Source organism: Physeter macrocephalus, chromosome 16, assembly GCF_002837175.3.
Source record: "Physeter macrocephalus isolate SW-GA chromosome 16, ASM283717v5, whole genome shotgun sequence".
Taxonomy (NCBI): domain Eukaryota; kingdom Metazoa; phylum Chordata; class Mammalia; order Artiodactyla; family Physeteridae; genus Physeter; species Physeter macrocephalus.
Genome location: NC_041229.1, coordinates 13,878,496 through 13,905,118, shown reverse-complemented (window position 1 = coordinate 13,905,118; position 26,623 = coordinate 13,878,496). Strand labels below are relative to the sequence as shown.

At 58.3% G+C, this 26,623-nt stretch overlaps 1 protein-coding gene across 11 annotated transcripts in view; it reads left to right on the top strand.

Moving 5' to 3' along the window:
* PHLDB1 (pleckstrin homology like domain family B member 1) overlaps nt 1–26,623 on the top strand; it is a 43,700-nt gene that overhangs the window by 12,097 nt on the left and 4,980 nt on the right. Inside the window, exons 5-24 of one of the 11 annotated variants that reach the window (XM_028500985.2) lie at nt 724–849; nt 2,574–3,922; nt 6,436–6,717; nt 7,248–7,388; nt 7,509–7,646; nt 10,247–10,375; nt 10,737–10,892; nt 13,183–13,293; nt 13,466–13,555; nt 14,135–14,278; nt 15,883–16,056; nt 16,540–16,680; nt 18,089–18,229; nt 18,393–18,495; nt 18,956–19,000; nt 19,658–19,952; nt 20,050–20,140; nt 21,536–21,682; nt 23,802–23,918; nt 24,184–24,286. In XM_028500985.2, coding sequence (XP_028356786.1) covers nt 724–849; nt 2,574–3,922; nt 6,436–6,717; nt 7,248–7,388; nt 7,509–7,646; nt 10,247–10,375; nt 10,737–10,892; nt 13,183–13,293; nt 13,466–13,555; nt 14,135–14,278; nt 15,883–16,056; nt 16,540–16,680; nt 18,089–18,229; nt 18,393–18,495; nt 18,956–19,000; nt 19,658–19,952; nt 20,050–20,140; nt 21,536–21,682; nt 23,802–23,918; nt 24,184–24,286 — 4,023 coding nt within the window. The remainder of the gene's footprint in view (nt 1–723; nt 850–2,573; nt 3,923–6,435; nt 6,718–7,247; nt 7,389–7,508; nt 7,647–10,246; nt 10,376–10,736; nt 10,893–13,182; nt 13,294–13,465; nt 13,556–14,134; nt 14,279–15,882; nt 16,057–16,539; nt 16,681–18,088; nt 18,230–18,392; nt 18,496–18,955; nt 19,001–19,657; nt 19,953–20,049; nt 20,141–21,535; nt 21,683–23,801; nt 23,919–24,183; nt 24,287–26,623) is intronic. The other 10 variants (XM_028500986.2, XM_055078731.1, XM_024131208.3 and 7 more) reach the window with 10 other exon arrangements.

The following is a 26,623-nucleotide window of genomic DNA, read 5'->3' as shown; positions in this document are numbered from 1 at the left end:
CCTGGGAATGTGCTTGGTTGAGGCTGGGCCCACTGGCCTAGGCTTAGCTGCACTCCAGGGGAGACCAAGGAGCAGGACGATGTCAGGCCAGAGAGTACTTTGACAGAGAGAAAGAGGGTAGCAGTCGCTCCGGACTGTCAGAAACGGTGGCAGCTCTCTTAAGGAAGCGAATTCTGGTCCCCGCAGGGGCATCTGACTGATCCATGGTGTTTCCCTGTCCCCTATCTCAGAGCTTTTTCGTGATCCTGGAAGTTGCTACCTCTCAAACTGACCCTTCCACCCAAGTGGCAGATAGATGGATCATGATGGGAGGCACATGGGTGTCTGTGTTCTCTGGAGAGCCTTCTCTCCTTACAGAGCACTGGCATACACTGTCTTTCTAACTCTGCAAGGTCAGTGGTTTTGTCCTCATTTTTCTGATGAGAGAACTAGACTCAAGGAGGTGAAGTGACTTTACCTGAAGATCTCACAGGTAATATGAAGAAAATTTAGGACTAGGACTTACAAACCAGAGCTCTTTCCCCTCGGCCCTGTGCTGTGGAGCTGGGCTGGGGCCTCCGGCACGGGGGGAGTCAGGTGTGGACCACCACCACCAGTCAGGTGTGGATGCCGTTGAGTGCAGGTGGGGATGACTCTTCGGAGCCTGGGGTGAGCCTGCTGGTGCTGCGGGGTGAGGGCTGCCTCAGCTCTGCCTGCCCTTCCGAGCGTTTGGTTTCTCTGCAGGCTGCATGTTGTGCCTGGGTCAGTCCACCTTCCTCCGCTTTAACCACCCGGCTGAAGCCAAGTGGATGAAGAGCATGATTCCGGCAGGGGGCCGGGCCCCTGGACCCCCCTACAGTCCTGGCCCGGGTAGGTACCCACTTGGGGCACGTGGCTAGTTTGGTGGCACCCCATGGACAGTCCTCCTCCTTGCCCACTCCAGCCGCACTTGTAGCATCAGGGCAGGACAATACCCATGATCTGGGCTTGCTGCCACCCGCCATGGGCCACTGGTGGAGAGTGCCAGGCAGTCTGACCACTGGAAGGGATCCAAGAAGTGCTGCTTGGCTGGAATTGGGGAATCATGTGCCTGAGGGATGGGAGGCTCTGCCGGCCTGTGTCCCACTGCCCTGGAAGGTGCCACCTCGGTGTCTGGGACCCTGACCCTCTATGTCACTACCAGGGAGCCTCACCCTTGAGGGTGGCCTGTGGGGGCAGAAGGAAACATCCAACTGAGCTGCTGAAGGCTCTGGGGCGGGGAGCGGGGTCCCACCTGCTTGTGATCATGTCTGTGGGCCCTGCCCCACCCCCAGGCCATGCCATGCCAGCTGATGACTCAGTGGGGCAGCTGCAGTTTGTGTGTGAATTATTGATCCCCAGAGGAGAGTTGGTGATTGTCCCAGGGAGCCAGCACAGCCCCCCTCAGCCCAGCTGCCTAGGGGGCTGGGTGCAGATCAGGAGGCTGCCTATGGGCCTGCCACCCCAGACTTTGCACGGGTATTCAGATGGCTGTGGGATGACAGGTGTCAACGTGCTACTGGGACAGGTGGACATGTGTGTCAGGTGCACCTAGTGGGGTGGCATCAGTGGCTTCAATGGATCATCTGGGGATCTGAGGAAAGATGGGTGGTCCCTGGGATCACCGTTATCCATGGCAACCCCTCTGCCTTTGGTCCCACACAGTCCCCATAATTTTGGACCCAGACTCAGTCTTGCAAAGCCTTTTTCTTCTTCTCCTTTCTAGGCCCTTGGAGGCTCAGAAGCTTGGGTTCCCAGTCCACTCCCTGGGTAGCTTTACCCTGCTCCCACCCTGGCCTTGTCATGCCACTCCCTCAGCTGTTTGGGGCAGTGGTTCCAGAGACTCCTGGTTGGTTGACAAGGGCTGGGGCAGGGCAAAGGCAGGCTCTTGCTGGCATGGCTTAGTGGGCTAATTGGAGGCACTGAGCTGCACCTAGTTGCTGCCCAGCCTGGCTTCCAGGAACTGGCCTTTAGGGCCAGGCCCCTCCCTTGCCTCTGACTGGATAAAGTGGTGCTGCACACACCCCTCGCCCAGCCCTGGAGGCTTTGTGTGTGTGTTTTCCTGGGTCTCGGCTGCTGGGGAGCCGACATAAGGGAGGCCCTTGTGTCCTATTAGACTGGGACCCCCCACCTCCAGAACTTCTGGCCCGCTCCCCAGCATGCCTCCACGCCCTTTGCAGAACGTCCACCTGCCCTTCCTGAAGCAGAGCTTGAGGAGGTTGAGGAAGCCAAGGCAGGGAGGAACTTAGTCTTAGGGTGAGTAGGCAACAACGAGGCCTAGAAGTGCCTGGCCCTGTTGCCAACTCTGTCCTAAGTCATAAAATGTTAGAGCCAGGAGAGCCCTCTTCCTTTACAGAAGGCAAAACCAAGGGCAAGTGACTTGGGGAAGTTGCACAGCAGGTTAGTGGTGGAGCTGGCACTGGGACCCAGATCAGATCTCCTGGCTGCTTCTCCAGAGCCTTTCCAGCCCTATTCTGCTGGCAGGACATGGGAGTGCTCGCTCTTGTGCATATGCAGCTCCCTAGGGCCTAGGAGATGCAGACCAGGTCCTGAGGCCTCTTTGCGTTTTCCTTCAGCAGAATCAGAAAGCTTGGTGAACGGGAACCACACCCCACAGCCTGCAACCCAGGGACCCTCAGCCTGTGGCAGCCACAGTTCCCTGGTGAGCTCTATTGAGAAGGACCTGCAGGAGATCATGGACTCACTCGTGCTCGAGGAGCCTGGAGCTGCTGGCAAGAAGCCTGCCGCCACTTCCCCACTGTCACCGATGGCCAATGGTGGCCGCTACCTGCTGTCCCCCGCGACCAGCCCCGGCGCCATGTCTGTGGGCTCCAGCTATGAGAACACCTCTCCAGCCTTCTCTCCGCTCTCCTCACCAGCCAGCAGTGGAAGTTGTGCCAGCCACTCCCCCAGTGGGCAGGAGCCAGCCCCTTCCATGCCCCCGCTGGTGCCTGCCCGGTCCTCTAGCTACCATTTGGCCCTGCAGCCCTCACAGTCCAGACCCAGTGGTGCTCGCCCCTCTGAGAGCCCCCGGCTGGGCAGGAAGGGGGGTCACGAGAGGCCGCCCAGCCCTGGCCTCCGAGGTCTGCGGACAGACAGCCCTGCAGCCACTGTCTTGGCAGTGGCCTGCAGAGCCACTGAGAGCCCCCGGCCGGGGGGGCAGTTGCCCCTGGTGGCGATTGGCCTGAGTGAATACCCGGCTTCTGGTGCCCGTGGCCAACCCACCAGCATTCCTGGCAGCCCCAAGTTCCAGCCACCAGTCCCTGCTCCTCGAAACAAGATTGGCACGCTCCAGGACCGCCCTCCCAGCCCTTTCCGGGAGCTGCCGGGCACTGAGCGGGTGTTGACAACCAGCCCCTCACGCCAGCTGGTGGGCCGAACATTTTCAGATGGGTCTGCTACCCGCACCCTGCAGCCCCCCGAGAGTCCCCGCCTAGGCCGGCGGGGCCTGGACAGTATGAGAGAACTGCCTCCCTTGAGCCCATCTCTGTCCCGAAGGGCCCTCTCCCCCATGCCCGCCCGGACCACCCCAGATCCCAAACTAACCAGGGAAGTGGCAGAGAGTCCCCGACCCCGGCGCTGGGCAGCCCACGGGGCTTCACCAGAGGACTTTTCCGTGACGCTGGGGGCGCGGGGCCGTAGGACACGGAGCCCCTCACCCACACTCGGGGAGTCCCTGGCACCCCGCAAGGGCAGCTTCAGTGGCAGGCTGAGCCCGGCTTATAGTCTGGGCTCTTTGACTGGGGCTTCACCCCACCAGAGCCCCCGTGCCCAGAGGAAGCTCTCCAGCGGGGACTTGCGAGTGCCTGTCACTCGGGAGCGGAAAAATAGCATCACAGAGATCAGTGACAATGAGGATGACCTCCTGGAGTACCACCGGCGGCAGCGCCAAGAGCGGCTTCGGGAGCAGGAGATGGAGAGGCTGGTGAGCGGATGCCAGGGAGGCTGCTGGCATCCATGACAGGGGCTCTGCCAGGGTGTGGGCGGGCCAGCTGGCAGGGAGGGAGGGGCCTGTGGACAGGGCCTGGGCTTCCCAAGCTTCTCCACTTCCGGGATGCACAGTAGTGACCAGTATCTCAAGGCTCTGGTGCCCTGAACAAGAACTTTCTTTGAAGTCTCTAAGGCCTTATTTCAAATTCATGCTCACTTTGCATTTATTCTATAACACAATGTTTGTTTTCATGTATAAAAGAAGTTTCACATTATGTATCTGAATACAATGAAGCTCTAGGAAAACGCACCACATTTATGATGAAGCTTTGTACGTCTCAGTTTGAGAAGCAGGTCTTAATGATTAGAAGGCTGAAGCCCGGAGAGGGGAATGGGTTTGTGCAAGGTCACACAGCAAGTTCTGGCAGAGCTGGAATTGGAACCCACGTCTCCTGTCTTTCCAAGTCTTATTCTTTAGAAAAGCCTCTGGTCCTTCTTTCTTGCTTCTCTTTGGCCTCTATAAATGGGTGGGAGCTGCTCATCCTGGCCCATGCTGGATCGTCTGGAAATGGGGGTGGCAGGGGAGAAGAAGAGAACAGGATGGGCAGCCCCTGGCTGATCCAGGTCAGTCTGGTCTGTGTGATAGTAATTATGTGTGCTGGCTGTGTGTGTGTGTGTGTGTGTGTGTGTGTGTGTGTGTGTGTGTGTGTGGGTGCGCGGGCGCGTGGGTGGGGGGTGGGGTGGGGTTGGGGGGGTGCCTTTGGGGGCTGGGTGTGGTTCTGGGCAGCTGTCCTGGAGATGGCATCTGAGCTGGGTGGGGGCTGGGATTCCCCAGATAGAGCAGGGAGCTTGAGGGGCGCTGGCTGGTGTGTCCACGCTGGAGCACATGCACAGGAAAATAGATTCTGCCCTCTTTCCCTTGCGAGCAGCAGAATGGGGTTCCTGGGGCCCCAGGGACACTGGGATTGGTTTGAGGAGGAGAATCAGAACTGAGGAGGTTTGCCTGGAGCCCTTTCAGAAGAGGTTGGGACAGCTTTGGGTGAGGTGAGGGTGTGGGACCACGTGTCTGTGTTGGGTCCGGGAGGGATGAGGCAGGACCCCCAGTCTTCTAAGTTACTATATCTTCTGTTTTTGCCTGGCCTAGACAGGAGTGCCTGCCCCCCGCCGGGGTCTCATCCTAGAGAGGGGGCAGTGAACCTGGCACAGGCAGAGTGGTGGGGCCAGTCGCCCTCAACTCCATTCAGCCTTCCTGCCCCCTCCCCTGCCCCGCCCCACGTGCCTCCCCAGCCCTTACCTGCCCCACCTGCCACTTTAAATCTTGGAGACTGCCTGCCCTGCCCCTCCCACCTCCACCGGGCTGCTTATCTTGGTCCTGGGGCAGGGGCGGGGGCACTGGCCCAGCCTCCTGGGTGCTGAGACTCTGTTCCTGGTTTTCTTGCTATGGAGCTGGGTAAGCAGCAGGAGGGAAGCTGGGTAAGTGTCTGGGGGTTCCTGGCCAAACTGGTGAGAGACACCAGAGGTTGAGGGACCCCAGAGAGAGTCTGGGGGAAGCCCCAAGTCTGGAGTGCTATGAGTGGGAGAGGGGGCACAGACAGGGAGCATGCCTCTGCTATCCCTCCTTCACCTTCTTAGGCCCCTGGGAGGTATCTGGGTGGGCTGTGTGGGGAGGGGGCGGATGCAGCAGCCAGGCCACGGAGCACTGACACCTGGGCCCAGGCGTTCAAGTGCTGGCAGCAGCCCGGCCTGCTGGGAAGTAGCCGAGGGCTGCCAGAGGGTGATGAGCTGACATGGGGATGAGGAGGGCTGTGGCCCAGGCCTCTCAGGCAGGGTGTATACACGCTAAGCACATCTTTGTGTGAACCTGTGTCAGCTCCCTGTGGGCCCCTGGGTCTGTGTTCCGGCCCTGCCTGTGTCAGTGCCCACCTGTCTGTGTGCTAGACTGTGTTTATCCGTGTGTGTGCCAGTGTGCGTTTGTGCATGTCAGGACTGGTGTGTTTGTGTGTAGCTGCCTGTTAATGCAGGCCCGGGGTACATGTTGTGTCCTTGTGTGTCAGTACTGATATGTGGCGGTGTCTCTGTGGGCCCTGGTGTCTTTGGATCTACGTGTATCTGTGTCAGCATGAACACCTGCGTGTTTATCTGTGTCTCATTGTGTTCTTTACTCTGTTTACCAGCGTGTGTTTCTGGGTGCGTCTGGGTGTGTCCCTGTGTGTTCACGAGGAAGCCCACCCAGGGACAGAATGAGAAGGGAGAGGAAACAGGAAGATGGGAGGGGCTGGCCGCGTGGGCAGGTGGCACTACAGCCTGGGTCCTCCTGCCCGCCTCTGGGGCACCCACCCTCCTTCCCTCTGCCTCCCCAGACCTTGGGCTCTGGGCTCTCCTGACTTGATTCTGACCCCGAGCCCCTAGTGTCCTAGTCCTCTCTCCTGACGGGACACCGTGCCTGGCTCTAGCCCTCCTGGGAGCCAGCCTCCTCCCCTTATGCCCTGCTCTGTCCACCTTCTCCAGGAACGCCAGCGCCTGGAGACCATCCTGAACTTATGTGCCGAGTACAGCCGGGCCGATGGGGGACCTGAGGCCGGGGAGCTGCCCAGCATCGGGGAGGCTGCCGCAGCCTTGGCTCTGGCCGGCCGGAGGCCCTCACGAGGCCTTGCGGGGGGCACTGGGGCCTCTGGGCGGAGCAACGAGGAGCCTGGAGGTGCCACCCAACGCCTGTGGGAGACTGTGGAGCGCTCGGATGAGGAGAATCTCAAGGAGGAGTGCAGTAGCACTGAGAGCACCCAGCAGGAGGTGGGACCCAGCAGGAGGTGGGACACGGGGTGGCCTGCTGCAGGCCGAGGAGGCACGCATGTGTGGTGGATGCCAAGGTCCAGCGAGGGGGAAGTATATGAAGTTTGGGACGACATCAGGGCGTAGAAATGAGGAGGCGGGACTCCCCTGGCAGTCCACTGGTTAAGACTCCGCGCAGGGGGTGTGGGTTCCACGATCCCTGCTCCAGGAACTAAGATCCCGCGTATCCAGTAGCGGGGCCCCCCCAAAAAAAGAGGAGGCAAGGAAGAGGGGGAGGTGTTGATGAGTTTCCCAAGCTCTAAATATGCTTTATGACCTGGCTTTCCTTGGAGTCCCACCCAGGCCTGGCACTCAGTGGCGAGTCTGTCACTTTTAGCCAAGCTGTATTGCTCCCCTTGCAGGGAGGGGAGTTTCCTCCTATCTCAGTCCAGCTGCTCCTTCCGAGCACCCTGAGAAATGGGGATGCATTTTCTTAGTCTCATCCTGGAAGGCTCTAGGCTTCCCTAGCTGATGGCTCCCCTCCCCTCCAGCACGAAGATGCACCTAGGGCCAAGCTCCAGGGAGAGGTGCTGGCCCTGGAAGAGGAGCGGGCTCAGGTCCTGGGGCGAGTGGAGCAGCTCAAAGCCCGGGTGAAGGAGCTGGAGCAGCAGCTGCAGGAGTCGGCCGGGGAGGTGAGAGCGAGAGGCCCGGCTGGGCACCCCCCACCCCACCCCGGCACAGTGGTGGCCCCAGAGGGGCCTGCGTCCGGCTGCCTTGAGTGGCCTTGACGTGGACCCTGCTGTTGCCTCCAGGCTGAAATGGAGCGCGCACTGCTGCAGGGGGAGAGGGAAGCAGAGCGTGCACTGCTGCAGAAGGAGCAGAAGGCGCTGGACCAGCTGCAGGAGAAGCTGGTGACCTTGGAGACGGGCATCCAGAAGGAGAGGGACAAGGTAACCCACAGCAGGCCTGGCTCAGTGCTGGGCGCCTGTGGCCTGGGAGAAGAGGAGAGATGCCTTCTCTGGGGCCCCTAACCTCTTACCTCGTTGTTCATCCTGCAGACCGGCCGGTCTCTGGGCCCCTCCAGGGGCAGGGGGCCTTATTCTCCATGGAAAGTACCAGCTTGGAGGGCGATGCCAGGGTCTGGGCTGGTGTCTGGGGTCTCCTCTGCCTGGGTCTCTGTTCTACATCTGGGTGCCTGGGTGCCTGCCATTCTGGGCCCTTCGTGCCCCTTCTAGGAAGTGCCGAAGCCCCTTCTTGGGCGGTGAGCACAGCCCAAGGCACTGGTGCTGGAGAGTGATTCAGGTCTGGGTGTCTGCACCTGGAGGACATCCCCCTCCAAGCATGGCTCCGGTGCTCAGGATGTGGTCTTTGGGAGATGGCCCTCAGGTCTCTGCTTCCCCTGAGCCTTCAGGATCTGCAGTCTCCCATCCCAGATGGTCCCAGCTCCTGCCCCTGACCCTTTCAGATTCCGTGCCAGCCTGCTGGGGCCGCTCCATCCCACAGGGGCCGTGTCAGCCACGCCCAAGATGTCCAACAACATGCCAAAAGCTCCGAAGTGGACAGGGGCCACCTATTTCTGGACTTGACAGTATTTTTCCAAGAATTAATTTTCCTTCTGGATTTTTTGAGAGTGTCTTCCTCCTGCCCCTCAGTTTTGAAGCTCTTAAAAATTCTTTGACCCTCCCACCCTTTTTTTTGGAGCTTTGGCTCTGGCCCCCAAAACCACACTCCCAAATTCTGTGCCAAATTAACTCCATGCTTACCAACCAGGCCTGCACTAACGCCCCCTCTAATCACTGTCCTGGACTCTCTGCATGTCCCTAACTGCCAGTGCCACCCAGGCAGGGCTGAGCCGTGCCTGCTTTTGCACTAACTCCACGGGCACCCCTGTGCCCTTGGCCCCTCCCCTCTAATGTTGCCTCCTTCCATTCTTGGTGTGGGACCCCAGGGTTTTGATCAGAAAGGAATGGGCAGGGGGCACAGCTCAACTTTACTCAGTGGGGCATTGGCAGGAGGGGTACAAAATTGGGGGAAATGCTTGGCTGAGGAGCCTCTCAGTCCAAAGAGCTCCTCTCATTTGGAAAAGCCAGGGTGCGGCCTCCACAGACTGTTGGCAGTTTCCTGCACAGAGGAGAGGCGGGCTGTCCTCCAGCCATCACCTGTCTTCCCTCCTGAGCGGAGGGATGAGGAGGTCCAGTGGTGGTGGCATGGCCTGGGGAGGGCACGGACAGGGGCTCTCTGCCACACAGTGGCTACCCTTCCTAGCTTTCCTCTGGGGCTTCCCAATTTCAGATACTCCAGCCAGAGGGTGGGAAGGGCTAGGTCTCTCCCCACTCCCACCCCTGATCCATTCAGAACATAGGGTATTGCAAAGGCTGATTCCAAGCATGGGGAAGTGCTTGGACCTCAGAAACTGGCCTGATCAGGTCCTCCTCTCCTGGATGAGGATGGGGGCGTGGGGTGGAGGGGGGATAGAGGCAGGGTTCAGCACAAGGACTCCAGGGTGAAGCTCAGCATTTCAGCAGGAACCTGTCTAATCTCATTTCTCATTGACCTGGCATTGCCTGGAGGCATGGACTTTGCCTTCTCTCTGGGCCCAGTTATTTGAGGTGGAGGTGGTGATGGTGGTGGCCACGGTGGTGGTGGCAGTGGGGAAGGTTCCCTCAGCTTGCCTCCCCAGCGCCCAGCCCATGGCCCCATTCTGGCTTTGGAATCAGTAATCACAGTTTCTCCTCTGCCTGTCCTTCGGAGGGGTGACTCACCAGCTCCTCCCTGCATCCCCCCCTTCCCACCCTCAGAGGTGTCATCTCGCCCCAGACGGAGCCATCCACCTCCTCTCCGTACCCACTCCTGGGGCTCCTATTACCATGGCAACGGGCCGAACTAATTGCAACCCTCATCCTACTGAAGTTCAGCCTGCAATGCCAGCACCCCACCCCCACCCTGGGCAGGAGGTGGGGAGGCCAAGGGGGTTGGGTTGGGGTCCCCTCCACTGCACTGCTGTAGCTTTAACATCCTCGGCTCCCAATTCACACCCAACACCTGGATTTAATCCCCACCAACTCTACCCTTTTCCCAGGGTTAAATTTTGGTCTCTGGGAAGCGGAAGAGGGGGAGGAACAGCAGCTAGAGGCTCCATGTTTGTGATGTGGAACCAGCTTTGGCTTTGAGTGGTTTGGAGAGAAAACAGAGGGCCTCTTCCTAGGACTTGCCCAAACCTTTCTAGTTCAAGGGACTCCAAGAGACCAACATTTCTGCCTGGGACCCACACCCCTGCCTGTGACACCATCGCCTGCACCTCCAGTCCTGTCTCACACCCCAGCTCTTTGCCTTTCCCACTCTGCACCTCTTCCTCCTTATTTCCCTTTCTCCTGTTTGCTCTCTCCTCGCCTGGTTAAACTCCTTTCATTCCCCGCCTTCCTTCTCTTCTTCCCGCACCCCACCCCCCTTCCCTGCGCCCCGCCCCGCGCCGCCGCGGCCCCGGGCCGGAGTTGAGGAGTGTGTGTTTTGTTTCTCCCCTGTGCCCGCCCCCTCCCCCTCCGGCGACCAGGAGAGGGCGGAGCTGGCCGCGGGACGGAGGCACCTGGAGGCCCGCCAGGCGCTCTACGCCGAGCTCCAGACGCAGCTCGATAACTGCCCCGAGTCAGTGCGGGAACAGTTACAGGAGCAGCTGAGAAGGGTCAGTTTCACCAGCCCCCGCCCCCTCCCCGCCCCCGAGGGCCGCCCGCCCGGAAGAGAGGAGCGGTGGGCCGGGACCGCCTGGGCCCTGCAGTACCTGCCGGACGCCAGGGTCCGTGTTGTGGCTTGGAGGGGACAGGGAAGGATTGGGGGGGATGGAGGTTCTCCTTTCTGCTACTGCAGGCAGCGCTGCCCGGCAAAGGGGCAGAGCCGAGCGGAGGAAAGGGGGCGGGGTGGGGGCAGGTCCCTTCCTTCGTTTCCCCGGGTCCAGCCCCCAGAGCTCTCACCTCTGTGACCTGGCCTTCCAGGCACAGAGTGGTATCGTGAGCACCACCCAATCCCCTTTGTCACTGTCGTTCAAGGAGGCAGAAGCCCTTGAGACTGAGACAAAGCTCTTTGAAGACTTGGAGTTCCAGCAGCTGGAGCGGGAGAGCCGCGTGGAGGAGGAGCGCGAGCTGGCTGGCCAAGGGCTGCTCCGGAGCAAGGCCGAGCTGCTCCGGAGCATCGCCAAGAGGAAGGTGCGCCCCCCACCCCACCCCCCGGCCCCCATCCCTGCCGCGAGGCCAGCAGTGCCGGCTTGACTTCACCTTTCTGAGCCTCGGTTTCCTCATCTGTAAAACGAGAACAATAACAGGCTGTTGTGAGCGTTAAAGGAGATGACGTATGTGAAGACAGCATGGGACATGATCATAGTAAGCACTCAGTGAACAATAGCTATTGTTATTAAGCTTTGACTCCCCCCAGTCCTCCAGTGGAAAGTGGATTGGGCTCACATTCAGAGCTGGGTCCTGGCTGGGCAGGGAAGGGAGAAATGGAGATGGAGGAGGGGGCTGAAGAGGAGACTTGCTCCTGCCCTTGTAGAGCTCTCTGGTGGAAGTGCTGGGACACATACAAAGACCAGAGATCTGGATATTAGAGCCTGCCAGAGGGTACTAGAAAGGCATCACCTGGGTTCCAGCCTTGGCTCAGCCCTGGCTCAGCTGAGCCGTAAAACAAGGGGATTTGGTATCGCATCCTGGCTGGTTCTAGAGCTCCAGATGCTGTGATGTCTCCTCCTGATCTCAGCCAGACCAGGACAGGGTATTGGGGTGGGGATGTAAAGTTGGGAGGAGGCTTGTGTTAAGCAAGGGTTAGGGAGATGTGGGGGAGGAGAAGGGGGAGGAGCCAGGCGGCCCACACAGCTGTGGCTGAGAGTTGCGTGTTCGTGCACACATATGCATGCATGTGCACTTTGCCAGGCTGGAGTGAGTGGGTGGGAGGTGAGGGCAGTGAGATTGGGGAGGGGTGTCAAAAAGTGGGGCTTGATGGCTAGCCTGAGTTTGGTGGTAAGTGGGGAGCCACTGGACTTCCCCCTGAGTCCTGATCCCTTGCTTCTCTCCCTGAGCTGCTCTGCCTTACAAATGCATCTACCTATCAGTGAAATGGGCATAAAGGCATCTGCCTCGTAAGAGAGTTAAATGAGGTAACACATGCAAAGCATTTAGCAGAGTTCTTAGGTCCTGACAGGTTCTCAGTAAATTGCAGATCTTGTTGTGAGGATTACTACCCGGTCTGCTTCAGTCTGCTTGGGCTGACCCCAGATTTAGTACAGCTCCCTTCTTCCCTCCCTTCTCTCCTATGTCTTGCTCTTAATGGTGATAGTTTAAGGCCTCCTCTTTCAGGAAGCCCTCCTTGGATAAACCCAGCCCATTTTCCCGAGCCCCTCTCCCTCTCTCTCACTTATTATCTTTTCATTTCCTTTTAGCACATGATTGTTGAGCCAGGCATTGTGCTAAGCCCTACTGGGGATATGGAGACAAAAAGGACACTGGCCCGGCCCTTGGATCGGACAGTTTGGGCAGGGTGGTGGTGATGGAGACATATATTCACAAGTAACAGCAATACAAGGCAAATGGTGATATGGAATAATTTGAGCACAGAGCAAGGAGCAAAGGAATTGAGTGGTGATCAAGGAAGATGTTGGAGAGAAAATAGCATTGGGTCTGGTCTTGGAGGATAAATGAGCTCTTGATGGGTGGAGAAGACAGGACAGCATTCCTGGCAAAGAGAACCGTATAAGAAAGGCCTGGGAGTGTACACCTGCACCGCTGACGTTACAGTAGGGCCGGGCTGAGCGCAGCCGTGGAGGGCTCAGGGTAGAGGGAGGGTGGAAAGTGGAGGCCCAGTTCCAGGAGCCCTTGAGTGCTGGCTGAGGGGTTTGTGCTTTATCCTGTGAGTAATGAGGAGTTGCTGAAAGATTTTGAGAAGAGGACTGATTACCCTTACTCTTGGATTAAAAAAAAATTATTCAAGTAATATACATTCTAAAAAGATTAGAAAATTCAGACAAGCAAGCAAACAAAAACAAACCTCAAAGGCCATTTTAGGAAGCTCTCTGTGGCAGTGTAGGGGTGGATGAGAAAGTTGAGAGAGTGGAAGCAGGAGGCTGGTGAAGACGTCCAGGCCAGGAAACAGAGGGCCTGGGTTGGGGTGGTGGCAGTGGGATGGAAGCACGGGGGCAGGTGGAGAACGTTTCAGCATCTCTGGGATTCCGGACACGTTGACTGGGGCGGGCGGGCGGGGAGAGAGATTTGGGAACTTGAGTTCTGGCTGGTGTGCCTGGTGGCATGGGGTCACTGGTCGAGGGAGGGGTGAGGGAGCCGACCACAGCAGCCTGCGTTTTCCTTGGGTGAGACAAGGCCGAACGGAAGGACTAGTTGATTCCCTTCACCCAAGCCCAGGGTCTCTGGGCAGCAGAGACGGCCAAGCCTCACCTTGGGCTCAGCCCTGTCTCCCCAGGGTCTGACCCACTACCCCCATCTCCTCCAGGAGCGCCTGGCAGTCCTGGACAGTCAGGCTGGGCAGATCCGGTCCCAGGCTGTGCAAGAGTCAGAACGCCTAGCCCGGGATAAGAATGCCTCCCTGCAGCTGCTGCAGAAGGTAGCCCCAGTCAGGTTGGGCGGGGGATGAGGGCTGGCGAGGGGCTGGGGGAGTGGGAGGTGAGTGCAGAAGGGCTGGGGTGGAGACTGGCCAGCCAGGTGGGATCCCCCTTTACCTGGGGCCCCTTGCCCCACTCCCACTCCTTTCTGATTCTGCCGCTTTGGGCTTGCAGGAGAAGGAGAAACTGGCTATGTTGGAAAGAAGATACCACTCGCTCACAGGGGGCAGGGCTTTCCCGAAGACCACGTCGACCCTCAAAGAGGTAACGTGGTTGGTTTGGGCCCCAGCCTCAGGCCCAAGTGGTCTCCTGGGAGGCTCTGGAGCAACACATGGTGCCTTCACCCCAACAGCTGAGGTTGAATATGGGGGCATTTTCCTGAACTGGAGAAATTTGAGTAGGAATGGCTCTGAGGTCTGGGATTGGATCCTCTATGGCTACCGGCTGCTTCTTTTCAGCTGCCTTTCTGGGCCCCAGGAGTCCACAGATCTTACCATTTCGGGTGACTGAATACATCTGGGGGATTCAGGAGGCATGGGTGGGGCGGATGGCAGCTCAGAGGTTTGGTAAGGGCCAGGGCTGGGTGGACTCAGCTCAAGGGGCAGCATAGGGATCTAGGGGTCCTGATCTTGGAGCTCCCTGGGCTTCTGTCTGGAACTAGGCTACAGGCTCAGAAGTGGGCATAGGGGCTCATTCTTTCCTGAGTCTTTGCATGCCTGGTGTGTGAGGCCCAACCAGGACATGCCGAGTTTCCTGCCTCATTGTGCAAACAATTTGGGCCTGGGGTGGGGTGGCTGGGCTGAGTGTGAGGGGTGAGGCCCCTCACACATACCCTCTCTGTAGGCTGAACTGCTCATCTCCAAGTCCTCAGAGGTGGGGCTGGGGATGGCGGCTCTGGGTCCCTTCCCAGGGTCTTCTCAGGCTGGGGCCTCCTCTGGTCCCTTAACTCCACCTGCTTCCACTCAGCTCTGCCCCAAAGCACAGGAGGTAATCACAGCTAACTGCCTGCTCTGCTGTACTCACTGCCTGTCTGCCTGCTTGCTGAGCTTCTGGGCTCAGCTCCTCCCAGTGGCCCAGCTGAAGGGCGTGTGGCAGTAATCCTTTGGCCAGAGTTTGTTGTTCCATAGGTGCCTGGGCAGTCCATGCAAAATTAGAGCATCAATTTGCATATAAATTTGCATATATTCTGCATGCCCATCCATCAGTTCTCATCACACACTGGACCTGCTAGCTCATTTTCCTTTTCTGTGATCCCTGGAGGACAGTCCCCCTCTGGAGCTAGGTCAGGATGGGCTCCCCTGGATAGGGCAGGCTTAGGATCCTGTACTTAGATTCTGCATGCATTTTGGATGCCTACCATGTCCCCAACACCTAGATAAGCTCAGAATTCTAAGGATATGGTCAGAGAATACAACAGTCCCTGTCTTCCCAACCCACAATCTGGTGTGTTAGCATCTTTCCAAGTCCTAACCTTTGGGCAGTGGGCTGGTTTTTCTATCTGGGCTTTTAGCTACTCCCTGCTAAGGCCTCTTTCTCAGGGCCCGTCTTGCTCAGGCCCTAGGGGGTGCCTCCAGTCCCTGCTCCTTCTAGCTCCTGCTCCTGCTCCAGCAGATGGGGTGTGAGGGGACCCATGGGAATGCTGTGACTGGTGCTCAGTGATGCATGTGTGTGCCTCATTGGGGATGCCCAAGGTGTTGGAGACAGAAAGGCTCTCTGGGAGGTGGGTCCTGGTCCCTGGTGGACTCTTGGAAGACCTTCCTCGGGCTCCTTCACCTGCCCCTAGCCCAGGGCAAACCCAGGAATGGGCTTTCAGGGTCTGCCCGCGGCAGGGCCCGGATGCCAAGGCAGCCTCAAGAGTGAAGGTTAAGAAGAGCCTTCAGACAGTCAGTTCTGCCTGCCCTTTTCTGTCCCCACCCCACTACCCGCCAGCCAGCTGAGGCCACAGTGGGCAGCTGAGCTCCCCATGCACCCCTGCTCTGGATTTTGTATTGAATGGAGTGATGGCCCTTTGGCATGGAGTGTGGATGTCAGGTACCTGGTTGAATCCTGTTAACCTGTTCTCTGCCCACCCTTCCCCCTCCCACCGGGCACCCTAGGAGTATGTGAGCCTGGCAGAGTTTCTCCAGCTGTGCTCCTGCTTGGACCCCTATGCTTCTGCCACCTCCCCCAGCGTGCTCGCCCAGCCCCTGCCTGACAGTGAGGTACCAGCCACCGAGTGAGCCCACCTATGCCCAGGGGCCTCCTCATGGATGCCCTCGATGGCCCCTCAGGCCTGGGTTGGGGGGCAGCAGGGTCTGTCTTCAGCAGTGAGGGAGAAGGGCAGCTGGCGTCAGGGGGCTTGGGAGTGGTTTCCTCTCTTGCCTGGGGCTTTGGGATCTTCCTTCAGCTCCTGATGGCTCAAGGAGGGAAGGTCTTCTGCTCTAGCGTGAGAGCATCCTGCTGAGAGGACCCTGGCTTTCCCGGGCTCTACAAGCCTACTCTGCTCTGTGTGTCCTACTCTTACCCTTCCCTTGCCCGTGGGCAGGGCCATCTCTTGGGTTCCCGTCCCATTAACCTCTTGTATTCCCTCCTGTGTCTGGCCTTCCCCCAAGTACGTGACGCTTGAGCAGCTAAAGGCCATGTGGGGCACCTCGCCTGTGCCCGCAGCGCCCGCGCCAGGCCTGCCTCCCTGGGCCCCTGCCTCCCAGGACCTGGTTCCCACCACCTGCCTTCTTCCCGCGCTGCCCTCTTCCTCCTCCTTCGCTTCTATCCCGCCTTCAGCCCAGGTTGGTGGTCTGTGTGTTCCTGCCACCCGCAGCCCACTAGTGACATGGCTCTGTCTGTGTGTGCTTTGCCCGTGCGCAGTGGCGTCTCAGCCCTCAGCCGGCCCCTGGGGGGGAGCGCTGCCTGCCGGCGGGGGGGGGGCTCCGGCTGGCTGGCATCGTGGTTGGCGTAGCACGTGTCTGTGGTCTGGGAGTTGTGCCCTGTTTCTCTTTGCCCTTAGCACGTTCACGGCAACTGTTTTTTCACTGTGTTTTCTTCTCTTTATGCTCTCCTTTCTCCCTTCCTTCGTTCCTGTTTTCCCTTCCCTTCTTGTCTGTTTCCCTGATAATGGCCTTCCTCTACCCTTCCTCCAACCTTCCCCTTTCTTTGCCCTTTTCTTCCTTTTTCCTCCCCTGTCCTTTCCCCTCACTCCTTGACCTTTCCTTGACCTTTCCTCTCCATCCTCCCCCTCCTGGCCCCTGTCCTCCTCCCCGTGCCCCCTCCAGATGGAGAAGCTGCTGCTCCCCGCTGTAGACTTAGCGCAGTGGTACCAGGAGCTGATGGCCGGGCTGGGGACCGGCCCCGCTGCAGCCTCCCCTCGTTCCTCCCCCCCGCCTCTGCCTGCCAAAGCTTCCCGTCAGCTGCAGGTAACCCCTCCTTCCCTGCCCACCCGTCTCCAGGCCCCACTCCTCTCTGCTCCGGGGACCTCCTGCCCATCCATCAACCCCACAGTGCTGCCTTAGGTGGTGGGAGGTTAATCCAGCCGGGGCAACAGGGGCCTCTGGACCCTGAGAGGGGAGTGAGGGTCTCCTCTTGGGCAGTCATCCTGGCACTCCGGGTGTGGAGGGCCAGCCTCCTGAGTCCGAGGGCGACGTGCTTGGCTGTCCAACGGAAGGAGCCGTGGGAGCAGCGGTGCCTCGTGCTGTCCTCGGTAGCCCTCACCCCCAGAGCTTCTCACTCGGTCTTGGCCTGACGCACTCTTGAGTCTGTTGTCTCTGGAACTTGTGTGTCCTAGGAGAGTTGCCAGTATTTTGTTGTCCTGGTCTCCCCAGGGGTGGCACTTGGAGGCAGGACAGAAGGGGACAAAGGCTCTGAAGTGATGGCCCTGAGGACACGCCCAAGACTCCTCAGAGTTGCCACTGGGGGCACGGCCCTGCTCGAGCCTGCAGCAAGCTGCTGGCCACGGGGTGGGGGAAAAGTATGCGGGCAGTCTTCTGCCCAAAGTGTCGCTCCACTGACCGGCTGTAGGGCCTGAACCCCCCTACCCCCCAATGCCTCATTCAAGATTCATTCTTTGAGTGAAGACATTGCACCTCTAAGACTGTGATCTCAGCTAAAATTCCGTGTTTCCTTTGGGAGTAGTTTGTGTGACGTTTCTATTTTGTGCCCAGCTGGTTTGAGATTTTTACATGTTTTGATTCATTTAATCATTACCACAGGGCTTTGAGGTAGATAACGATAACTCTCGTTTTACAGATCAAACACTGGGGCCCAGAGAGAAGATAAGTAATCTCTCCGAGGTCACACAACTAGGAAGTAGCAGAGGCTACACTGAGGGCCAGGGTTCTTGACTCCAAAGACCGTATTCACCAAACATTAGTGCTGTGAGGGAGCTTGGCGATTATTTAGTCTAGCCCTACCCCCTCCTTTTGCAGATAAGGAAGCCAAGGCCCAGAGTGGGGAGGTACGTGGCCCAAGGTCACAGCCCCTTGGCAGCAGAGCTGGGACCAGAGGGAGCCCCGGCCTCCAGTCAGTCTCCTGTACAGCTCTGCCCGTTGGTGTTAACTCCTCACATGGGTTGATTTACAAGGTCCTTTCTAAGTTGCAGGGTTGGACCAGGGATCGGCCCAAGGAGGAACAGCCTGGAAAGGAGGCTTGGCAGCTGCCAGTAACATCTGTCCATTGGGCTGGCCCAGGAGGCTCAGTGCTGTTGTCAGCTAGAGACAGAGGCCTCGGGTGCTGGGGCAGTACCTTGGATCACGGCCAGCCTAGATGCCATGGGGATGGTGGCCAGTGGGGGAGCCGGGCATACCAGACAGTGTCTCTTCCCTCCAGGTTTACCGCTCCAAGATGGATGGTGAGGCCACTAGCCCCTTGCCCCGGACCCGCAGTGGCCCCCTCCCCTCTTCCTCTGGCTCTTCCTCCTCCTCCTCCCAGCTCAGCGTGGCTACCTTGGGCCGTAGCCCCTCCCCAAAGGTCTGAGGACAGTGGGAGGGCTGTGTGCGTGGCAGGGTGGTGATGGTGGGGGGTGGAGACAGCCACACTGGAGAGAGGTCACAGCCACCCATGAGAGCCTTGAGGGTGGGGGGAGGTGCCTTCTGAGCCTCGGGGGGTCCCAATGCTCCGTTTCCCTCCGCAGAGCACTCTACTCGCCCAGAATGGCACAAGCAGCCTTCCTCGCAATCTGGCAGCCACGCTGCAGGACATTGAGACCAAGCGCCAGCTGGCCCTCCAGCAGAAGGGTGAGTGGCTGCAACGCCAGCCCACCTGCTCTCCTGGGGGTCCTGGACATCTGCCACGCGCTCTCCACCCTACCTCATCCATGCCCACGCCTTTCCCAGGATGTTTTTCCTTTCATTGGGATCTAGGCAAGAGCAAAAAGGATTTGGATTAGATACCTAAAGAAGAGATTCCTGGCTATTTATCAAAAGATTAAGGGCAGGGGACTAAGGGTTGGCGGGGTGCGGGGCGGGGGGTGGGGGTGGCTGTGAGATCTTTCCTAGAGACCACAGCAAATAAGGGAAATGCTTGTTGACCTGAGTAGAGATAGACGTTATCCTGTCTGGAGGCAGGGGGTTGGACTTGATGACCTCCACAAATGCTTCCCTAAGATTTTTGCGTTTTGTTTGTTTTGAAAGTCCAAGTCCGTGCCTTTCTCCCTTCTTGTCCCCTCTGTGTCTCTACCCGGGGCCCCCCTACCAGTCGAGTCGCTTCCTGCCGAGCCCCTCCCAACTGACGACCCAGCAGGTAGAGCGTTGGTCATTGAGGGCATTGCTTTGGCCAGGCAGCCCCTGCCCGGGCATCCGCATGATGTACCTGCCCAGGCCCCCACTGCCTGCAGGCAGACTCCCAGGCTGAGTTGGGTTGGGGTGTTAGGCTGACCTCACCCCTCCAGCTGAGCTCTCTCCTGCCTCAGCTGGGCTCCGCCTCGTCTGCCCTCCCTCCTTTCCTGCCACTGGCACTCCCGCTTCTGCATCGCCGCGGGGTCTGCATTGATGTGGGCGCTCATGGGGCTCCCAGCACCTCTTCCTTCACCCTTCCCCAGCAGCAGGGTGGGTGCATGTGCCCTGTCCACCTATTCAGGCCATGGTTGTGAGCTGGAGCCACCTGGCCGTCGTGCTGCCGGGGCCCCACCTGGGCAGGTTCGGTGCCGCGTGTGGGCTCAGGACACAGTGGGAGCGCTGAAGTCAGGCTGCATGGCTGTGGCCAGGTGTGCAAGTGACGAAGCGTCGCCAGGGCAGCCGGACCTGGAGCTGCGGGGGCTTCAGGGAAGCTGGTGGCGGGCAAGGGGGCTGCCCCATGTTACCTTCTCCCCTCTCGCCCCCTCCCTCCGTCTGCGATGCTGCCGGAGTCCTCCCTGGGGAGGTGGGGCGCCCACCGTGACTCCGCCCGTCGCTCCTGCAGGGCAGCAGGTGATCGAGGAGCAGCGGCGGCGCTTGGCTGAGCTGAGGCAGCAGGCGGCGGCCGAGGCGCAGTGCCAGTGGGACGCCCTGCACGGGGCCGCGCCCTTCCCGGTCGGGCCCTCAGGCTTCCCGCCGCTCCCGCATCCCTCCATCCTGCACCACCTGCCGGCGGCCGGGGAGCGAGGGGAGGAGGGCGAGCACGCCTACGACACGCTGAGCCTGGAGAGCTCAGACAGCATGGAGACCAGCATCTCCACGGGGGGCAACTCAGCCTGCTCCCCCGACACCATGTCCAGGTACCCGCTCCCCGGCCCCCACCCGACGGCCCGCCGCCGTCCTGCCCACACCAGGGCCACCACCTCCACCGCGTGCCTCCTCCCCTTGCCTCCCCAGTGCCAGCGGCCTGGATGTGGGGAAGACGGAAGAAATGGAGAAGATGCTGAAAGAAGCTCATGCGGAAAAGAGCCGGCTCATGGAGTCAAGGGTGAGGCAGATCTGGGCCACGGGGGTTGAGGGGTGGGGAGGCGCGGGGCCCTGGGGCTGCCCTCCGCCCGCCAAGGGCCTCTGCTCCTCCCCAGGCCCCTTCACCCACGTTGTCCTCGCGGCAGTCCCTTGAGGAAGAGTGTTTTCAAAGCCTGTGTTCCTCCAGTGGGGGATGTGGAGGCTTGGCGAGATGACCAGTTTCATAGCTCTTAGGGAAAGGGGAGGCAGCACCCAGTGTCCAACGGTGAATTTCCCGTATGGGGGCTTCCAGTCTTTGTGTGTTCACCTCTGTGGACATTTGGCCACCACAGAAATTTTGATTCCTGTCTACCTGAGTGCCAGGTCGCTCCTCTTGGGGATGGCTAGGAACTGGGTTTGAAGTATGGGGACAGAGAGAAGGCAGATGTCCAAGCCAGAGCAGAGGTGTTGGCTGCGGCAGCCTCATGTTGCCTACCGATGGGCCTGGGACACAGCAGAGGGGCCAGGGGTTCATCGTGGGCACAGCCAGGCTGAGGAAACTGTGCCTGGGGAGGAGGTGAAATAGAGAATCTGCAGAAGCTCGTCTGTCTCTATCATCCGGGCACTCTGCATGTCTGGAGTTAAGAGTGGGACCCAGGGAGCAGGAGATCAACCAGAAAAGAAGGCCTCTTAGTCTTATTTACTTCAGAGGAGGGCAGATGTACAAACATCTCTTGACAAATGGAGAAAAAGGAGGTTCTGCTAAGTTTTGAGCTGGAAAGAAATGACAGATGGGAGTTAATAATATGAAGGTTGTTATCATTGATGAAGACATATAAAATATCACCCATATGCTCTGTATTTAATGATTTGTTTTAATGACTTAAAATCTTTTGATAATGGCTTTCATAAGTTCATTTTTTTCCCCATAAAATCTGAAGTTCAACTATAAATGTTTCTCATTTGGAGTTGCAGAGGGCCTTCACTTATTGATTAGGTTGTTTAGACAATCCATGTCCTAGGAATTCAGATAAAATTATAAAAGCCCCATTTTGTATTGAGTGCTTCCTTCCTGCCAGAGTTAGTGATGGGCATTTACTCACATGGTCTCATTTAATTTTCGCTACAATCCCAGGAGTAGGCACTCTTGGCCCCATTTTACAGATGAGGCAACTGAGGCTTAGGGAGTTTGTCAGGATCCAGAGCTCATAGTGATGGTAGAGCCAGGATTTGAAGCCAGGTTGGTCTCACTTTAAGGCATTTACCCTTGTCAGCCAGGTCCTTAGAGAGGGTGGGCTTGGAGGATGACGGCCCCTCATGCCAGGCTGCCCTCTGAGGTGGGTGCCTCCTGTGGCTCTGCCCCAGCCTGAGGAGGGGTGGTGGGGACTTGTGGGGGAAGAGGGCAGTGGTGGGCACTGAGCCCTGGCTTTGGGGGCAGGAGCGGGAGATGGAGCTGAGGCGGCAGGCCCTGGAGGAGGAGCGGAGGCGGCGGGAGCAGGTGGAACGGAGGCTGCAGGGCGAGAGCGCCCGGAGGCATCAGCTCGTGGAGAAGGAGGTCAAGATGCGGGAGAAGCAGTTCTCGCAGGTGAATGGGTGGTGGGCTTAAGGGTAGAGCTGACGAGGGGTTGGGATATCCCAGGGTACTACCCCTGCTGGGCTGTAGAGCCTGTTCTCTCCAGAAAGGATTGCATGGGCTTCCCTGGTGGCGCAGTGGTTGAGAGTCCTCCTGCTGATGCAGGGGACACGGGTTCGTGCCCCAGTCCGGGAAGATCCCACATGCCGCGGAGCGGCTGTGCCCGTGAGCCATGGCCGCTGAGCCTGCGCGTCCGGAGCCTGTGCTCCGCCACGGGAGAGGCCACAACAGTGAGAGGCCCGCGTACAGCAAAAAAAAAAAAAAAAAAAAAAAAAAGCAGAAAGGATTGCACAAGCAGAATTCTAACTGGGACTTGTTTGGCCCCAAGGAACAGGGACCCACTCACCAGGGCTTGTTCAAGCACGTGTGTGTGTGTGTGCGTGCGTGCGCGTGCGTGTGAGCGTGCGCGCGCGCTGATTGGGTTGTGGGGCTGCGGCAGGCCACCTTTTAGAGAATAGGGTCTGGACAGGCCTTCCAATGATGGGAGCTGAGTCAGAATCAGGGTGGCTACCCTTGGCCTCTCGCAGGGGCCTCACCTCTGCCTTGTGAGTCTGCGCTGCACCTCCTACCCGGTCCCTGATGCCCTCCTGCTCCTGGTGCTTTGTGGCTGTCCTAGCCTCACTCCACCAGACCTTTTGGCTCCAGGCCCCACCACCGGCAGCTGGCCTCACTCTGACTTTCGGTTTACATCTCCAAAAGAGAATGTACTAGCTTCTCCTTGGGACAAGAATCCATCCTTACACAAAAGCCAACCCTGGGCTTTTTCCATATACAGGAGACTTGAGCAGAGCAGTTGAAGGGAGAGGGAGAAATTAGGTTGGGCAGGGAAATCGACTCGTGTGTCTGGTCCCAGACCCTGGGCCCCTGGGAGAACCTGTGAGATTCAGACAGGTTGTCCCTTCCTCTGGGGGTTTCCATAGGCCTCCTCAGCGTGGAGGTCCTACCAAGCAGTGACTGGCGATCATAGCTCCATGATTTCCTAATGATGCTGCAACATGAATTCTAAGGGGTAGGTTGGCTCAGGAATTTAGAAATAATTAAGAAACTCTGTGACTTTTATCTCTGTGCTTGGAATCTTTTGCTAAATGCCTAGTTCCCCTTTCCTGTCTCTGTCAGTGGTCTCTTTGGGACTCTCTTCTCTAGCCCCCTGCACTGGGGCTCAGGAATGGCTGCAGGGGCCACCAGCTTTGAGGAGGTGGATGGAATCAGCTCATCTTTGGGGCACCTCCGGAAAGTTGAGCGTTTTGTTCCTTTTTTTTTTTTTTTTTTAATAAATTTATTTTTACTTATTTATTTTTGGCTGCATTGGGTCTTCGTTGCTGTGTGCGGGCTTTCTCTAGTTGTGGCGAGCGGGGCTGCTCAGCAGTTGTGGCGCAGGGGCTTAGCTGCTCCACAGCATATGGGATCCTCCTGGGCCAGGGCTCGAACCCATGTCCCTGGCATTGGCAGGCAGATTCCTAACCACTGTGCCACCAGGGGAAGTCCCTGTTTCTTCCTTAAATAATTTGTGATGTTTCCTTTTCATGTCATTCTAACGTTCTTCCTCGAAATAAAGAGGAGAAAAAAATTCCAGTTGACTGAGAATTCTAGTTAAGTGTCAGAAATTTTGAGGTGGAACAGACCTTAGAGATTCTCTAGTTCAAAGCCCTTGTTTACATATAAGGAGACAGAGGCCCAGAGAGGGACTGTGACCCAAACAAGGCCCCACAGGAAGTCAGAGACCAGGCTTCTTATTGGGCTTTTCTTCCAAGAGCATGTTCACATCTGGTCCTTTGCTTTGTTCCATTCAGCCCAGGAGGGAGAGGAGGGGCAGGGACAGGACAAGGACAGCTGTGTCTGGGAAACTGAGGCGTAGAGCCGTTCAGCAGTTTGCCCAGACCTGGGTGGAGACAGCACAGGCATGTCAGGTCCCTGCTTTGGCCAAAGCCCCATGAAACCAGAGTGACAGCCAGGAGGGTGGGGAGGGAGTGATGGCAGGCTTTCGGGGGTTCGGGACTGAAGCCAAGGGGCCCGGGCGAGGGAATGACAGGGGAAGAGAGGGGCCCCTACTGATCCTACCCTCTGCTCCCAGGCACGACCTCTGACCCGCTACCTGCCGATCCGGAAGGAGGACTTTGACCTGAAGACCCACATTGAGTCCTCAGGCCACGGTGTGGATACCTGCCTGCATGTGGTGCTCAGCAGCAAGGTACAGGGCCCCGGGGCACAGGGTGGGTGTCGTGGTGGGGACCCCATGTTCAGAGGCACCTCCTGGGTCCTCGGAATAGTGACCTCAGTTCCTGCCCTAACACCAGAGGTCTCTGTCCCAGGACCGGGTGTGCTGGCCTGAAGAGATTTTGGGGACAACCCCCCCATGAATACAGGCACAAACAATGGCACTGACATTGCTGCTCAGGGAATAAAGGTTTAGGGGCTGCACATTTGGGTCTTTCCTCGCCCCTGCATCCCACCAGGTCTGCCGTGGCTACTTGGTCAAGATGGGTGGCAAGATTAAATCATGGAAGAAGCGCTGGTTTGTCTTCGATCGACTCAAGCGCACCCTTTCCTATTATGTGGGTGAGTTCTCCCAAGACTGCCCCAGAGCCAGGACCCCTGGGCTCTGTCACCCAAGACAGCGGGTCTTTTGGAAGCTTCCAAGTGGGGCCCAGGGGCTTGGGCTGGGTCTTGTCCTCCCCTCCCTGAAAATGTAGAGAGTATACCTGGTTCACCTCCATTGATTTGTTCACTCATTCATTTTTTCAGCAGTATTACTGAGCATCTAATAAGTTCCAGGCACTATTCTAGGCTCTGGTGATAAGCAAGGTGGCCACAGCTCTCTCTCCCTTGGAGCCTTTTGTCAGGGAGGCAGATAGTGAATGAAGAATGATGGGAGTGCTGTAGGGGACCCCAGATGCTGTGGGCGCATGGAGTCCTGTAGATCCCCCCTCGGGCAAGTTCCTGCAAAGGCACCAGCACAAGCAGCTGAGCAGTGCCCGGGACGCTCAGGGCAGCCCTGAGGACAGCCCCCTGGCCCATCCTGCTCCTTCAGCCCTCTGCACCCAGCCTCCAGCTTAGTTTCCCATCCCTGGAATTCCCTCTGGACAGTTCCCACGTGGAGCGTGGGATGCTGTATCATATCCTAGTCAGGACAGGCTAGGCTGCGCTGCGAGAGCAACCTGTCCTAAGATCCCAGTGGCTCAAAACTCGCGTTTTCCTCCTTACTCCTGGTATGTGTCCATGTATGTCGTGGGTTGGCGGGGGCTCGGCTATGTGTCAGTGTTCTCTTTGCTTCAGAGCATGCCTTTCTAGAACGCTGCTGGCTGCAGTGGCAGAGGGTAAAGAAAAGCCTGATTGGGTTGGCACTGGCGTTAAGTGCCCCAGCTGGGGTCTGTCCCCAAGTCACTAGTGGGTCTGTTCAGCCAGTCACCCGGCCCCACCCAACCACAAAGCCGGGAGGAGCGGTCCTGCTGGGAGCCTGGAAGGAGAGGGCCGGAGGGTTTGGTGCTGGAGTCGCGCAGGCCTGGAGCACCCTGCTTCCCCCCTGACCTGGTCCCCAACCAAGTGCCATCCCTTCCGAGAAGCCCTCCCTGACCACCTGGGCCCTGCGTACGGGGAGGCTGAGACACGTGTGTCCCCATGTTTCCACCTAGGCTGGGAAGGGACTTTGTCAGGATTGAGAGGAACAGGCCCGGGAGGACAACTCCATCTTAGGCACGTTGAGGTTGAAGTGCCCCTGGGGCATCTAGGGTTACGAGAAAGGTCAGGGTTAGAGGCAGAGTGAAAGTTGAAGCTGTTGGAATAATAATAATAACGATAATACTAATGATAGCAGATCATACTTACTGAACACTTGTATGAGCCAGATGCCGTGCTAAGCACTCTACGTGCCTCATCTCATTTAATCTTCACAGTGATCTTGTGAGGGAAGCACTGTTTTTACACTCATTTTACAGATGAGGAAAATCAGGCACAGAGAGGTTAAGTAACTTGCCCAAGGTCTCTCAGCTGCTAAGAGGCAGAGCTAAGACTGATCTTGGGCAATTAGACTTTAGAGCAGAGAAGAGGGAGAAACAGAGCTGCACTCTGGGGCAGGTCCACCCTTGTGAGGAAGGAGGAGAAGGAGGAGAAGGAGGCACCAGCAAAGCGAAAGGGGCAGGAGGCAGGAAGCCACATGCCAGGTGCTGGGCTGGTGCTTGGCGCGTGTGACCTTCCTTAATGTCTATGAAACTAAAGGAGACCCAGTCAGATGGGGGAGGGGGAGGGCAGGGCAGAAATGGAGAAGGAAGCCAGCCAAGGGATTAGACATGTGCAAGCAGGGGGTGTCACCAGCGATGATGGATGCTGCAGAAAGGCCAAGAGTAATGTGGACCCAAAGGCCATTTGATTCAGGGGTTGGATCTTGACGAGAGAATGGTTTCCACCACGTAGCGGGGTGGGAGCCAGATTGCACGCGATCCATCAAGGGTAGGTGGGAGGCAAGGAAGCAGAGGCAGGAATGTGTCACTCTTTCCAGTAAAGGAAGAGATGGGAGAGAACAGAGGCTGGGGGGAAGGCCAGGCCCAGGGGCCAGGATGGGGCTGGGTCCCTGTTCCGAGGAGGAAGTGCCGGGTGGAGGCGGGCCTGGGGCTGGATCAGGGCCCTGGGCGTGCCTGGCCTGCTCCTTGAAGCTGACATCCTCCCTGCCCTTGTCTGGACCCTCCTCCCACCTGCTCCATGAAACCCGTCCATTCTACAGTGTCCGGATCAGAAACTACCTCTGTGAAGCCTTTCCCGGTCCCACCTCACTGGGAGCGGTTCCTGCCCTCCGCTGTTAACTCCTGTGTTTTACAGGGTCCCCCTGCCATGTGGTACCAGCCCTGGGGCATAACGATGTCATGACAGATGCTACATGTATTGTGCCAGACACTGTGCTGA